The 15,705-nt window shown below is 43.8% G+C and overlaps 1 protein-coding gene and 2 long non-coding RNA genes across 3 annotated transcripts in view; 2 read left to right on the top strand and 1 right to left on the bottom strand.

Moving 5' to 3' along the window:
* LOC138966338 (QRFP-like peptide receptor) overlaps nucleotides 1–15,484 on the top strand; it is a 111,499-nt gene extending 96,015 nt beyond the window's left edge. Inside the window, exon 7 of the mRNA XM_070338535.1 lies at nucleotides 11,785–15,484. Coding sequence (XP_070194636.1) covers nucleotides 11,785–12,225 — 441 coding nt within the window. The 3' untranslated portion in view covers nucleotides 12,226–15,484. The remainder of the gene's footprint in view (nucleotides 1–11,784) is intronic.
* LOC138966340 (uncharacterized) lies at nucleotides 388–3,339 on the top strand. Its single transcript, XR_011455674.1, has 3 exons — nucleotides 388–655; nucleotides 1,243–1,406; nucleotides 3,200–3,339. It is a non-coding gene; the product is annotated as an uncharacterized lncRNA (long non-coding RNA).
* Nucleotides 1,932–5,997, bottom strand: LOC138966339 (uncharacterized). The gene is made up of 3 exons (XR_011455673.1): nucleotides 5,348–5,997; nucleotides 4,037–4,211; nucleotides 1,932–3,597 (listed from the first exon to the last, which is right to left on the bottom strand). It is a non-coding gene; the product is annotated as an uncharacterized lncRNA (long non-coding RNA).
* Nucleotides 15,485–15,705: the final 221 nt, after the last annotated feature.

The raw sequence follows: 15,705 nt of genomic DNA, 5'->3' as shown, positions 1-15,705 counted from the left end.
GGAAAAGTCCAAGGTTTTTAAATATCCCCCAAAACTTGAAAATCGAATGCCAAATGTTACAAACATCTCTGGAAAAATATTTTAAAAATTGAAAAAAAATTGTTGTTGTTGTAGTTGCAGATTTAGTGTTGCGGGGCTAACCAAGACAAGTCGCCTGGGGTCAAGTAGTGGTCACGTGATTTTTGGTACACTGTGACGTTGGTACACTGTGACGTCACAAGTTATTGTGTTGATTCTACCACTAGTACCAGCTTGATTTTCACACAGAAAAGTCACCACTGTATGCCCAAAAAGAATGCCTCGGTGGAGGGCAGCCGCAAACAGCAACAACTCGTCAATGTTCCCAGGCATTTCATAGCACACTTTCCCTCACACAACTCTGAGTCTCTTGTGGAAATGGAAGAGATGTGTGCAGCACAAGCGTGCAGATTTCAAAGTGTCGGGCACTTTCTGGACACAGATTTCGCAATTTTTCTGCAGCACAAAAGTTGGCGTTTCATCCCTGAAACAAATGTTTTGACCACTGGCAGTGTCTTCCCTTCATAAAAGTCCGGAAAGGGGAGTATTACGCGAGGCTGGTACAGTCGACGAGCCATCGAAACTCCGAGGCGACATACGAACAGCGGATTATCTCACAAGAAGGAATGCGTTGAAGGTCAGAGTACATGCTTTTATTTTCATGCATACACGTAAACATTGTTTTGCTGCGCAGCGAATACGAATTGGTGCAGAACAGTGTGTCTGGATCCAGCTGATATTCGCTGGAGTACAGATGCGCCACAGGCTAGATCTACAAAGTTACAGAACGGTCTGAGCTGAGCTAAGAGCAAGAGTAAAAAGTAGTCAAGGTTGTGGACACGTAAGACAATGCGTGTGTCCCGTTATCTATTCTATTCAGTCGCAAACTATCCCCTGATATCAATTCATGAAATTGGCAGCGTTTGCTGGAATCATGGCTTAATGCTATTTTTACCAGATCTAAACTTTTGGTGGATGTGCAACCGGTAAGATAAACAGACACCTGCATGCTAGAGACAAGAAGATTACGAATTGTGCAGGGAATTAATCTTTCTGCATTGACTGAGAGACGCAAAACCAGTCTAATTGCTACAACATGGATACACATCCAGACGACTTCCAGAGGGTGTCTAAATGTTCAATGTACTGTATGTGTATAGATCAGAAGCATACTTTCGAATTGATTTATACCCACACTCATTTTCTCTCTTCTTTTACTTCCAGACCTTTCATCATCACTCACGGCCACTGGTCAGAACAGGTCACTAGACACTGACACCGTGACCATTCCAGATTTCCCGGTTCTCCGTGATCACAACGCAACTGTTGACCAGTCCTGTTCCTACCGTCCAGAATCACCACAGGAGAAAACCAACGTGCCATTCATCGTAAGATTTTTGTTTTGTTTTGAAAATTAGTGCCTTATTGTAGCTTTGCAAAAAAACGAGAAAGTTTCTTTGACAGATACCATCCAAATAATACATTATGAAAACAAGTACAAGTTCATTTCTACTCATGTTAATCGTTTATGCTTTCTGTGCTGAGCGACATATGGATTGAATTTCTTTCGTAACTCACCTCCCGTCAACCTGCAAAACTATATCTGTCGAAGTAGTTTCAAATAAAGTCAGTATGCTTCCGAATAAAAAAAAATATAAAAAAAGGGTATTTTCTGAAATGTTTAATTATAAACCAAAACAAAACATTCACGAGTATGTTGTTGACCTGATGGTCTTTATGGTAGACAGCAAGAGTTGCATGTTCAAGAAGTTTAAGCAGTACATTTGAAAGAGCAAGGTAATTTAAGGTGGTATAATTTTAATGGTAGGTTCCACTGTGAGGCGACATGGAGGGTATCTTTGACGGACTCATTCAACATTCATACCCATGCACATCACCTCAAACACATAAGCTTTGTTCTTGAGTCAAATTTATTGGCTTCATAAATTTATATTGTGAATTTTTGTCCGTTTGCAGATTGGCTTATCTATGAATTTTTTCGAAAATATCTTGCGATCTACGTACGCATAATGTAACACATGAAGAAGAACATAAACAGTTCGTCAAAAGGAATCTAATTTGCATTTCAACCCATGTGCCTTCCTTATTGTTAATTTTTTCTTCATAAAGACTACTTGAAATAAACAAAATGTTTAACCATTTCAAGGCCTCTGAACACGTTTGAAAAAATGCAGGTCTTTGCTCACTATATCAGATCTGCCAAGGCTCAGTTTACACAGGAAAAATCATCTGTCGACTTGAACACATACCAATAATCAACAGCCTCACTGCTTCTTGGAGCTGGATTTTGTGTGTGGAATGAATCACACATGTGGCGTTTTAGAATATAATTCATAGAAGATGTACATTCTTGCAGAAAGGCTTTAATTTAATAATTCGGTCTTCGTGATGTTCTCTTAAAATAACTAACATGTGTTCCCTTTGCCGGACCTCTGAACCAGTTTTGTGAATATGCAGGTTAAACTCGTGCTTTTTCTGTGTTATCAGTGTATTTCTCATCCAGGCATGGATGCCTCCTCTTAAATGGACAGCCCTTCCCGTGTAAACGATTGGGTTCAAAATCTCAAATCTTACCAGGCTTTTACATGGGATATGGCCATCCTTCCGTTTTGAAAAATACCAGAACTCAACACTCTGTAACAGTATGAGTACTCTCTTTGCGAATGTAGAATTTTATGAATTAATTTCTTAAACGCCACACGTGTAAAACATTCCCTAAAATATCCAGCTCCAAAAACCAGTCAGGATGTTTATTCCTGGTATATGTTCAAGTCAAGAGATTTTTTTCTCCATGTAAAAGTCTTCGCAGATCTGTGTAGTGAGCAATCCTGTTTTGGAAAAGGACGTGCCTTTATGCCTGTATAGACGGTTTGATTGTTGAGATACCTGGTGGCAATGACCGCACGGGTGGCAAGAGGTAGTAATGCACAGATGACAAAAAACCGACCTGCATTTAAAAAAAAGTTAGGAGGCCTTGATAGGGGGAAACATTTTGTTAATTTCCAGAATCTTTATGAAGAAATAATGAACGAGAAGAAAGTCTGGTCTTGAAGTAAATGCAAATTAAACTATGTATACTTTTGACAAACTTTTCTGTTCTTATTCACATGTTAAAATGTGTGCAGAGATCGTTAGTTACTTCCCCAAAACCATGTTTCAGGCAACAGGCAAACGGAAAATACTGGACACAAGCTATGCTGACCGGCTCATGGACTGACTACCTGATGCTGGAGTACACCAACAGTGGAAAAAGTCTGGAACAAAATGTTGCAGAATGTGAACCATGTACCGGACCACGTGACAACTCAGTATCTTCAAACCACGCAGGAATCTGTTCAACCAAAGATACTAGTTCAACACAGTCACACGATTTGTAAAAGTATATTTCAGCCTTCTGTAGCTCAGGAAGTTTGAACCCCACTCTTCATCCGTTTGGGAAAGTATTTCTGATTGTTTTGACTGCACAGGTTGGTAATGGTACTCTGATACTTCTGCCTAGAAACCCCACTCGCTAGCGCACCAGCTGCCTGTTATGGGTAAGCGACGTGCCTGTATTTCCTGCAAAGCAAGACAGAATAAAACAGCAGCTTAGTTTGAGCTTTTAAGACATTCGTACCAGAGAAAACGTGTACGTGTTTGTTTGGAGAGGGTGGATAGAATCATAAGACACGCTGTGTCTATGTGACGTAGAGCAGGTTTTCAAATTCATGCTGAAGCACTGTGTGATCGCTATTTTTTTGGCATAGCTTACCTTGATTTCAGATAGACTGGGAACCGAAATAAGGATGTTTACATGAATAAACTATGCTGATATGTATGTGTTTAGAAATAAAGAATAGTTTTAATGATATATGATGGTGTGGTTTTTTTTTTTTAACCCAATGTGATATTTTCGTATTTGAAAACAAATTGTACACTCTGTTGTCAATTTTACTTTCAGTTTCAGATAAATAAATCTATCATAATGGAAATCATCTGTTTGTGTTGTGTTACTTACCCATTTTGATCAATGTTGAGTCGTCCATATTCCTGTGTGTACGCATAGTATGCAGTTTGAAGGTAGTATATGTCCGAGCAAACATAGGAGGATGTGCTGTTAGGCTGTCTATCTCCTCATCCAGGTTTTCCAGATATTTGAATGTCGTTCCCTCTTGGAGTTTCTGCACTGACACCTGATAAGCAAAATACACGTATCACTCTGTGATCATGGCAAAATGCATCATCTGTATGCCCCGTTCAAAAATTACCTTGAGATTCTAAGGTATACACATAAATTGCAGTGGATCACAAAAACAACACGAACAGTAGTACATGTATATATTCAGTTTAAAAATTCATGCAATGAGAGTCAAAAACCCGATTTAACCCCAGGTAGATTCAGGGTCCCACTGACTGAATCTCATATGGTTGCTTTTCGGCACACACCACACATTTTTAATGGGACTGTGAGGTTTTGTTAATACAGTAAAATATATAGTAGCAACGTACTGTCTGTTCAGTGTTCGTGACGTTTGAGAATACCGATCTATGCACTAACGCATTGTCTTTTTGTAGTGTGACTGTCCGATATTGCGTACTCCTAAAAATCAATAATCAAAAAGTTTGAACTGCTGTAATCGTGTTTCAGCATATGTCTGACACTGACAGTGCTTATTTGCTTCCAAAACGGCTTGCGATATCACGCCATCAGCGTTTCGCCACTGCTCAGAAAATCTTATGATTTCAGATCTAGTTTGAGATCGGAAATCATGTGTGCTCGTTTAAAAAAACTAAATTCATTTATTACTTCCCTTTGACCGTTTCGCAAGAAAAATGTCAGGATCACTATTAGATCTAGTATTAGCACATGAAAGCAGCCCACCGCCATTTCAAAAAAGTTTCACTGTTTAGTGGTGTCGATGTCATGTAGTGTATTACTGTCGCAAATAAAAATACCAGGATAATTGCAGTTTTGTCCGCAAGAAACAGGCTTTGCGCAATGTTAACTTGATGTCTACATGTTTCGTTGTGTGACTGAAGAATTACTCAGAAAGAGAAAATAAGGATAGTCGCGTGTGAACATCACTGTGGAAGCCTTTATTCTAAACTGGGCAGTTCAAGGACGAAATCCTTGATTAAAGATAGGAAAATAAACAACACCAGATGCCTGAAATAATAGCATAAATCCATAATCTTTACATGCTTACACATGCTGTGGAAGCACATCAACTGATCTGTGAAAAACACACCTGACTTCGATCTAGCATGCACGAGGTAGCGACTACGGACTAGTGTTTCAACATCACAACAACTGAAGAGAATCACATACCATTTCGTATTGCCGCTTATGCTGGCTCTGTTTCAAGCAGTTCCTTGTGGCCTCGCCAGCATTTTGACGACGAAGAGGCTTAAACGGGCACGCTAAAACCTCAGGCTGGCTGAAAACCGGTCCGTATTCCACTTGTCTTCCTCACTGCTTGAGCCGGCCATATTTGTTGTTCAAGGCTCGTGACGTAGCACACGTATGTGCACAAGGTCATGAGCCAAGACTGCGCGCGCGATGGAACGATTCAGAACAACCAAAAACGAGTCAAAGTATACTTTTTGGATTTCTGTGTTCATTTTTGGCTCACGTAAGTGTAGCCTATGCGATCGTAACTTTGTCTGTCTGTGCGTGCGTGCGTGCGTGCGTCTGTGCGTGTGTATGTCTGTGGTAGAAACTCTAACATTTGAAGACGTCACATTACATTGACGTCACATTATGACGTAAGAGGGTTAGACGTCACGCGAAGGAAGTACTGACAGTCTCGGTCATTATTATTTTGAGCGCGCCGAGACTAGTTGGCAGTCGTGTCCTTGTAAGTAGGCTACATGCAGACAGACAGATCTAGATCTAGTGTCTCGCTTTCTTGCACAGTTTCACCTATGCTCTTTCTCTCTGTGTGTGTGTGTGTGTGTGTGTGTGTGTGTGTGTGTGTGTGTGTGTGTGATTGAGTTTGTGTTACCAGTGTTTGTCGATTTCTTACGTGAGCCTTGATGGCTTCGCCTCTTGTTACACACGCATTTGTGGTTGATGAATTAAGAGGGTCAACGTATCAAAAGTGACCCTAAACCTTGGACTTTTCCTTTAAGCATGCGGTGGTCACGATGTAAAGCAAAACATTCTGATTGAGGACGAAATACAAGTCAGCTTACTAAAGACTGTGTGTATCGGTTTTTATAAGCAAGGGATGTATATCACACTGTATATAACTTGTTAAGCATGCGCTTTGAAAAGCTAAACCATTGTGTAATTATCTCAGCATGAATTCTCGTTGTCATGGTTACCTCCACGTTTTATGTTTAACTGCGCAAGAACCTCCAAAAAGCAACACGCGGGGACAAAATTGTTTGTACAAAAATACATTCCACGCCAAGATCCGTGGGTTTGAATCCACACCGATAGCGATGATCTGGTTATAACGCTACCGACTGAGCTACGTCTCCGCTTTGTGCCCCATGTTTTGCTCGGTTGCGGCAGCTGGTAGAGATACTGCTCAAAACAGGCAGTATTCTGGCTCGCGGATTCTTGCGCTCACGCCCCAGATAGTTTTACCAAGATTCTTTATTGTAAAGTAAAGTGAAGTGAAGACGGTAAAAAACTGAAACATATATAAACAAAAGAAACCATAAGAAAAAGTACAAACTAATATGAAAAGAATCAAGACACAAAATCGCAACCTCTAAACCACCGCAGTCGCGACCGAAAAACCAACGCTTGGTGGCAAATGGCGTACACAAAAAATCGAATTATCCAATTACACAAATGGAGCACTGGGGCCTTCGTTCCGAGTCGTTTTCTTTTACCATAACTTAAAACCAACAAAATACTACATCGACCGAAGTCGGCACGCTTCTTACTTCTACTATAATTCCTACAACAACACTAACAACACTCTCAAATGAACAAAATCACAAACTCAAAAAACTAAACCAGATCTACAACAAGGAAAAAATGGCGGAATAGCTCGACAACCACGTGGAAGACTGCAAATCTTACTCTACCAAAAAATGTGTGTCAAGAGCGATCACACAAACGATTACAACCTCAAAAACAATGTAAATCATACTAGAGTCGGATCCTTTATTAAAAGAAATGAAAATTACTCACACTTCGTGGGCCACCAGACCTCTTTAAAGAGAGGAAGAGAGAAACCGTCCCGGCAAGGACAGATTCAGGGGAAACTACTAAGTAAAAATGTACAAAGCACAATGATCTCCCTTATACTTCTAGAAGTACATATTCTTTCAACTGGAATAAACGAAACGAAATTAAAAGAAGATTAAAAATACTGTCGGAGACAGAACACTCCCCGCCTGATATCTACTCGATATCACTATTAAGACAGGAAAGGAAATCAGTAGTAAAATAAAGGAAAAGGTCCTGCACTCAAAAATAGGTAGGCAAGCAAACAAAAAATGTGTAGCGACGGTAACTGTCTGTTCTCAGTCTGTGGTTCACAACCGAGTCAGTCATCGGTGTAGGCCTACTAGAGAGGAATCAGTTCTGTGATAGGCCTGACGTAGAGTTTGGCCTGATTGTCTTTGATCACTCGGATCTCAACCGACCGAACAAGATTGTCGCGGTCAGTTGGGAAGGTGCGGACCACCAAACCGACCGGCCAACTGTTACGAGGCACCGAAGGGTCCCTGAGAAGAACCAGACTGTTCTCCTTGAGGTTCTCTTCGCGTGCGCTGCATGAGGTGGACAGCTTGGTCGACTTCAGGAACGGAGGTGATCCCGTTGTCAACATAGAAGTCCCGCTCGACGAACTTCTTCACATCTGGTGCACTGTGGGCAATGCTCTTCCGGAGGCCGTAGGTAGCAACCGCTGGAGATGGACTGTTGCCAAAGACATGGACACACATCCTGTGTTCCACGAGGGGTGCGTCAAAGTTGTTGCCTCGGTACCAAAAGAAGCGTAGGAGATCTCTGTGTTCTTGGTCAACGAAAAACTGGTAGAACATCTGTTCTATGTCCCCAGCTATTGCCACTGCATCTCTGCGGAACCTCAGCAGAATGCCAAGGAGGCTGTTTGTCAAGTCTGGCCCAGACAGCAGCAGCGAGTTCAGAGAGTCGCCTTCGAAGGTCGCTGACGAGTCAAATACACCGCGGAGTTTGTCAGGTTTTTTGGGGTGGTACACTCCGAAAAGTGGAAGGTACCAGCAGTGTCCAGCTTTACCCTGGGGGACCTCTTCAGCGGAGCCACTCTTCAGGATCTTCTCCATAAACTGGAAGAAGTGTTCTCTTTTTACGGGGTTCTTCTTCAGTGATGCCTCCAAGGCCTTGGCACGACTGACAGCTTGGGACCGGTTGCAGGTGGGGATTGGTTTTTTCGATCTCAGGGGAAGAGGAGCCGACCAACGCCTTTCTTCGTTTAGCTTGAATTTCTCATCCATGAGAGCCAAAAATGCTTTGTCCTCCACGGACAGCCCAACCTTGTCATCTTCTGGTGTTCGCTGGAAAACTTCAGCTCCGACATCTTTGGCGACGTCGACCTTCAAGTTGAATGGGCAAGGTTCAAAAATGGTCCTTCTTCCATCAATGACGTTCGTCTTGGCAACTCTGATGGTCGATGGTCTGTGGACTTTGTTGAGGCACACATCCCCGATGATTACCCAGCCAAGAGGCAGTCGCTGTGCAAATGGCGATTTCGGTGGGCCAACAATTTGCTCCAGCACGTGGTGGGCTTCAGGGAGGTCCCGTCCAATCAGCAGTGCGATGGGGATTTGTTGGTCGAGAGGAGGGATTCTTTTCCTTATGCGTTTGAGATGGTCATGATGCTGGGCCACTTCAGAAGAAGGGATTTCTGATCGATCGCTTGGAATGGTGTCGCATTCAAGTACGTGGGGCAAGGTCAAGGACCTTCCGTCAGTGGACTGGACAGTGATGTTCCGGAGCTGACGACCACTCATCGCTTGTGTTCCGCCGCAGGACGTTAGCTGATATTCAATTTCACTGGGGGACGAGCCTAGCTGATCCATCAGCTCCGGCGTTGCCAGGGAGGCGTTGCTTTGGTCATCCAAGATCGCGTAAACCTGGATCCCCTTGGTCTCATCAGGGGGAAAAACTTTGACCTTCACCACCTTGCCGCAGGATCTGCTCAGGTGACCCCCTTTGCACAAGGTGGTGCACTTTGCGGAAACCTCCCCGCCATGCTCTCTGATGGGATTCAAGGATGCTGATGGTCTGTCCTGATGCATGGTGGTGTGGTGCCTTCCAGAGCAGACACTACACTTGATCGACATATTGCAGTCCTTTGCCCTGTGGCTGGTGGAAGAAAGGCATCTGTAGCACACTCCTTTCTCTTTCAGGGTTGCCTTCTTCTCACTAAGTGATTTTGCTGCGAAGCCTTTACACTCCAGCAAAGAGTGCCTTGCGGTTGTGTGGATTGGGCAAAACTCGGGTTTTGCTTCAAGGTTGGTCTTTCTGGAGAGTACTGGCTTGGCCTTTTTGTCGTTCTCCAAATTGAAGGCCGGGTCGTTCTGAATTGTGGCGCAAGTTTTAACGAAGTCCACAAAAAACTCAAAGGGGGGAAATGGGACGCGGTGATCGCTTTTGTATGTCGCTGCACGCATGACCCACTTCTGTCTGAGGTGGTGAGGAAGCTTCCGTACCACCATGTTGACCCCTGTAGACGAGTCGTAAAGGGCAAACAGAGGGGCGAGGACAGGGTTCATCTTGGCTGACAAGATTTCTTCGAGGAGGTCGCTCAACTCGTAGAGGCTGCGCTGATCTTTAGAGATAGGTGGAAACTCCTCCAGCCTTGCCTTCAGGCATGCCTCAATGAGCTCAGGTGAGCCAAACCGCTCGTCCAGGCGCTTCCAGAGGAGTTGGAGTCCTCTCTGAGGATTCCCGATATTGGCAGACCTAAGGCTCTGGGCATACCTCTTGGACTCTGGTCCAAGGTACTTGGCCAGGAGGTCCAGCTCCTCGGCAGGAGAGACATCCAAGTCGAGCATGATGGATGTAAAACAATCTTTCCAAACGTGGAATGACTCCGGGCGTTCATCGAACGGAGTCAATCGATGAGTCAAGAGATCCCGCTTCATCCAAAACAATGAGGCAGCGTCATGTGATGACTGGACTGGTAGGGACGTGTGGTTCTGCCTGGGTCCAACTGCAGATCCCTGTGTATTGAGGCGGGAAGAGGCTCTGGAAAGAGTGGGAGATGCTGCGTCAGACGGCTGGCTGTAGGCATCGTCGTTCGACAATCTTGGCTCGTGCCATCGACGTTCGTGCGTGGTGGACGTGGAGTAGTCCTGGAGGGCGGGCTCCTTCTTGATCGTTCGTTGAACAGTGTGGAGGCTGGGCTCGTCCCTCAGCCTGAGGGCGCTCAGCTCCGCCAGTTCCTTGGTAAGATAGGCTTTCCTTTTTGCCAGCTGGTACTGTTCCTCTGCAATCTGCAGCTCGAGTTCCACCTCTGCCAGTCGTTGGTTGGTGACGGAGAGGGTTCGGGCTCGAGCAGTCTTTTCTTGAGACATCATAGTGGCGAAGTTTTTTTACTATTCTGGCTCGCGGATTCTTGCGCTCACGCCCCAGATAGTTTTACCAAGATTCTTTATTGTAAAGTAAAGTGAAGTGAAGACGGTAAAAAACTGAAACATATATAAACAAAAGAAACCATAAGAAAAAGTACAAACTAATATGAAAAGAATCAAGACACAAAATCGCAACCTCTAAACCACCGCAGTCGCGACCGAAAAACCAACGCTTGGTGGCAAATGGCGTACACAAAAAATCGAATTATCCAATTACACAAATGGAGCACTGGGGCCTTCGTTCCGAGTCGTTTTCTTTTACCATAACTTAAAACCAACAAAATACTACATCGACCGAAGTCGGCACGCTTCTTACTTCTACTATAATTCCTACAACAACACTAACAACACTCTCAAATGAACAAAATCACAAACTCAAAAAACTAAACCAGATCTACAACAAGGAAAAAATGGCGGAATAGCTCGACAACCACGTGGAAGACTGCAAATCTTACTCTACCAAAAAATGTGTGTCAAGAGCGATCACACAAACGATTACAACCTCAAAAACAATGTAAATCATACTAGAGTCGGATCCTTTATTAAAAGAAATGAAAATTACTCACACTTCGTGGGCCACCAGACCTCTTTAAAGAGAGGAAGAGAGAAACCGTCCCGGCAAGGACAGATTCAGGGGAAACTACTAAGTAAAAATGTACAAAGCACAATGATCTCCCTTATACTTCTAGAAGTACATATTCTTTCAACTGGAATAAACGAAACGAAATTAAAAGAAGATTAAAAATACTGTCGGAGACAGAACAGGCAGTGATAACTTTCTCTTTGTGAGTGTGTGTCATGGGGGGGGGGAGGGACTGACCAATAAGCTCTCTATATTTCAAATGACCAAATCAATAGTATTCCTTTAAGTTGAGCCTTGATTTTGGACATTGGTTGGTCGTAAACGGTCACTGCTGGTGGCAGGGTTGCTGGCCAAAGCATGCAATGTTATGTCGACAATAGCAGGTAACAAACTGTCTTGACTAGTTTTCCTGTTTACGTGGACAAAAGGCTAACATGTTCCGTTGTTGTTGCAGATGGTAGAGATAATGCTCCAAACATGCAGTGATTACTCTGTATGTGTGTGAGGTGCGGGGGTGGGGGGGGGGGGCTGACCAACAAGCTCTCCATATTTCAAATGGCAAAATGCGGACAAAAGGCTTACATGTTCCGTTGTTGTTTCAGGTGGTGGCGATGCTGGTGGCGGTTCTCTTGCTGTTCGCGCTGTGCTGGGGGCCCATCCTCATCAACAACGTCCTGACCGCCTGGGGCCATCTCCACCAGCTGCACTACGGCTATCTCAAGCCCATGAGGCAGGCCTTCTTCCTCCTCTCCTACTTCAACTCCTGCATCAACCCGCTCGTCTACGCATTCTTCTCGCGCAACTTCCGCCAGAGTTTCAAGATGGCGATCTGCGCGTGCGTGAAGGGCAAGGCTTTTGTCAGGGCGTACCGCTACAGTATTTCCATGGCCAGCACGCGCACCTCCGTCGTCCACTCTAACGGTCGCACGCTGACGTCAATGTACGAGAGGGACGCTGGGACGGGGAGCAGCGAGAACGACATGACGCGCTCGCCCACGTCATACAGTCCTGAATCCTTGGAGCTGCAGAAAATGTCGGTGTGACCCGCGCTGTTGACGTCATTTTTGTTGTACAATGTTATTCGCTGCATACGTCAGACGACGCTCATACTGCAAGAAACCGAGCTTGTTTTGCCAACTCTGACTTCGTCGTAGACGGGCGCAGTGGCGTAGTGGATAAGACATCGGCCTCCTAATCGGAAGGTCGTGAGTTCAAATCCCGGTCGCGGCCGCCTGGTGGATGAAGGGTGGAGATCTCTCAGGTCAACTTATGTGCAGACCTGCTAGTGCCTTATCCTCCTTCGTGTTTACACGCAAACACAAGACCAAGTGCGCACAGAAAAGATCATACAATCCATGTCAGAGTTCGGTGGGTTATAAAAACACCAAAATACCCAGCATGCATCCCCCGCAATCGGTGTATGCTGCCTGAATGGCGGGGTTAAAACGGTCATAAAAATCCACTCGTGCAAAAACGTGAGTGAACGTGGGAGTCTCAGCCCATGAACGAAGAAGAAGAAGAGGAGAGACTTCGTCGTTAAAGCATTCACACAAAACAGAGTTTATGGGAATTGTTAGTTAGTTAGGCACACGTTTACGTCATCTTTGGAAACGTAATTCAGTGTAGCGTCATGTTTGTGAGACTGCAGGAAACCGTGCTTCATCCTGAACTCAGGTCAAAATGAGTTACTTCCCTTCGGGTCTCATTTATCCCTGACAGGATGCCTTGGTTTTCTTTCTGTGGGTAAGAAATCGATTTTTTTACATATTTAGAGCTTTTCGTAATGTGTTATTGATATAAGCAGATTCGCGATCGTCGATAATGATTTTTCATGGTGTTGTGTAATTTTTTTAATTACAAAGGAATTGATATGTAAGACAGTTTCAAGCGAGCTATATTTCGCGGGTGAATTTACTGTGCAAACAACTCTAAATATGGCAAAAGTGTCACGTGATAATCAACTTTGGCTACGAAGCAGACGATACTTTTTCCCGTAACCAGTTGGGAGTGATGCAACAATATCACGGTCTCCTTCCCACAGCAGTCTCAACATTTCGACTTGTTTTAACCTTAGAACGATGTCTTTATCATAACTGTGAAGAACAGAACGGAGATCACTGTCGAAGTCGGCCAATCTGCAATCACTTTCGTCTCAGTTGGGAGATAACTCTGTATTCTTGTTTTGATAGATTCCGCGCAGTAATTATACACCCTGTCAGAGAGACCATGAGCGATAGCGTGGACCGATGATTATCAGAATGACCGTGCTTGTCTTTGACTTAGACCATGAGGCGTTGTGATGCCGCTGCATATCTTATGAGAAATGTTGGTTTTACCCATGCTGACGTCATCGTTTAGGAAATGTCATTCGTTGCGCGTGTCATACATAATTTGTCAAGAACCCGTGCTTGTTTAACCAACTTCGCCTTAGTCTGTGGGTCTGCGTCGACTTTGCAGACTGTATGGAAAGTGTCAATTTGACGCACGCTTCCGTCATCTTTGGACAAGTCATTCGTTTTGCTTGCCCTGTACAATATGTTGCCGAAAATCGTGAGTTTTAAAGACTTTGGCTTCGTCTGTTGGGACATTGTGACGTTGTTGCAGACATTACAGAGCTGCCGGCATCGCTTCGAATCCAGAAACATGTCTGTTTCATCTTCTCTGACATCATATATGAGTCATGTTAAGGTCATTCTGACGTCATTACTTTACCGTTCATCTATACGTCAGTGGATCGTCGAATTGCTTTGACGTCAGTAGACGACATTGTGACACTATATGTTGTGGTGCTAGATCGCATAGCACAAAATTAGATGTCTTCAGCATTGTACTGTCTTTGACTTTTGGTTTCAATCACAGATAGTGACCAAATGAGGTGATGTATCTGGCGTTTTGTGGCCTGAGTCACTTGAGTCAGGTCAGTCGGTCTGGTGGTATTATGTGACGTCATATGACGTTTTCTCGATATGTCTGGTTGTAAGACATGTTGTTGGTTTTTTAAGTGTACATAATCTTTTACACCCATCCGCCATTCCCTTTTACACGCACTGACACGCAATCCCGCGAGCACGCACACCCTCATGAACAAACACACACACACAAACACACACGCGCGCACGCGCATCCATGCACGCCCGTACGTACGTACGTACGGACAGACGCACAACCTTTTGTATTGAGCATGACCGTGTGCCTTGAAAAAGAAATAAAAACAAATGTTTTATATTCGAAGCGTTGCTGAGGTAAAAGGGTCAGAAATGACATCAAATGGAGTTTGTGTTCAGATTAATGCATGTGTGCAAGCATGTGTACAGAAATAAGTTTCATTACAGACTATCAAGAATGTTTTGTTTTTGTTTCGTGTCGTCATTTTGACTCCCTGTTGGTGGTTTTGACTTTCACCAGGGACACATACATTGGCATGGATCATATGTGTTTGAATAATTTCTGAATCTGTAACTCCTTTTTGTTGGTACATGTCCTTCAATATGTCACGTCTTTATCAACTAGAGAGTTGGTTGAGTCATTTTTGCCTAATTTACACTTTAGAGATCGATACCGAACTTAACATAGTCACTTTAGCCTGTTTTGTATCTGAGGGAGAAGCGTCTTTCTGGTTAGAGCTACCCAACTTTTGCGAAATGTGTGAATGTACATCACGCCTGCCATGGCTCTTTTTACAGAATTTGTTCTGTAAGACTGCCCTTAGTTACCCTGACGAAGACTTTTAGACTTGGGACACGTCTGGCTCAGAATCAGTCGCAAATTCACTCCATTAAACTAATAAGCAAGAAGGGTTCAAAAGTTAAGGCGGGATCAAAATTTGCCCGATCGACTCTCATTTAGATTATTAGGCAAGAGAGCGGATGAAAAGAAGGGTTCGGGAAAGGGTCGCGAGAAAAAGGGGGGAGAGAGACTGGTAACAGAATATAAAGAAAAGGTTCGGGAAAGGGTCGCCAGAAAAAAAAAGGGGGGGGGGGTGAGAGGGTTGGGGCAGACTGGTAACAGAATATAAAGAAGAGGTTGGCAAAAGGTCAGTCGGATTTCCCTTAGGCTAAACTAACCATCAAAGTAAGGTTTCCCTGATCTGGAATCCGTAGACTAAACTCTACTACCAGGCTGACCCTCTCATCTGATTTTTGCCTGTCTTCTCGGTCAGAGTTGAATGTTGATGGGATGACCGCAATGTAAAAGTTATTTCCAATCAGGTTTAACAGTTGCGAAAACTTGTTTTTTTAGATCGATGTTTTCCTGCCTGATCTTGACAGTCAAAAAGACACGAATATCTGAGTTGGGATGGGGGGGGGGGGGTTAATTCGAACGGGCTATAATGAGCAAATGGAAAAGTATATAGTGAAGCATTTAAAATTAAGCTATGCTTTTTTTTTGCCCTTGTTTTGTACAAATCTCACACATTTGTTTACTTTTTTAAACGTTGCATTGTAAAGTATATAGTGAGAAATTCTAAACAAAGCTAGCTAAAGCTTTGAAGTCTAGTCGTATCTTCGTCCAATACTAAGCTA

The sequence above is a fragment of the Littorina saxatilis genome, linkage group LG5, assembly GCF_037325665.1.
Source record: "Littorina saxatilis isolate snail1 linkage group LG5, US_GU_Lsax_2.0, whole genome shotgun sequence".
In the NCBI taxonomy this organism is placed as follows: Eukaryota; Metazoa; Mollusca; class Gastropoda; order Littorinimorpha; family Littorinidae; genus Littorina; species Littorina saxatilis.
This window is presented reverse-complemented; position numbering and strand designations above follow the sequence as displayed.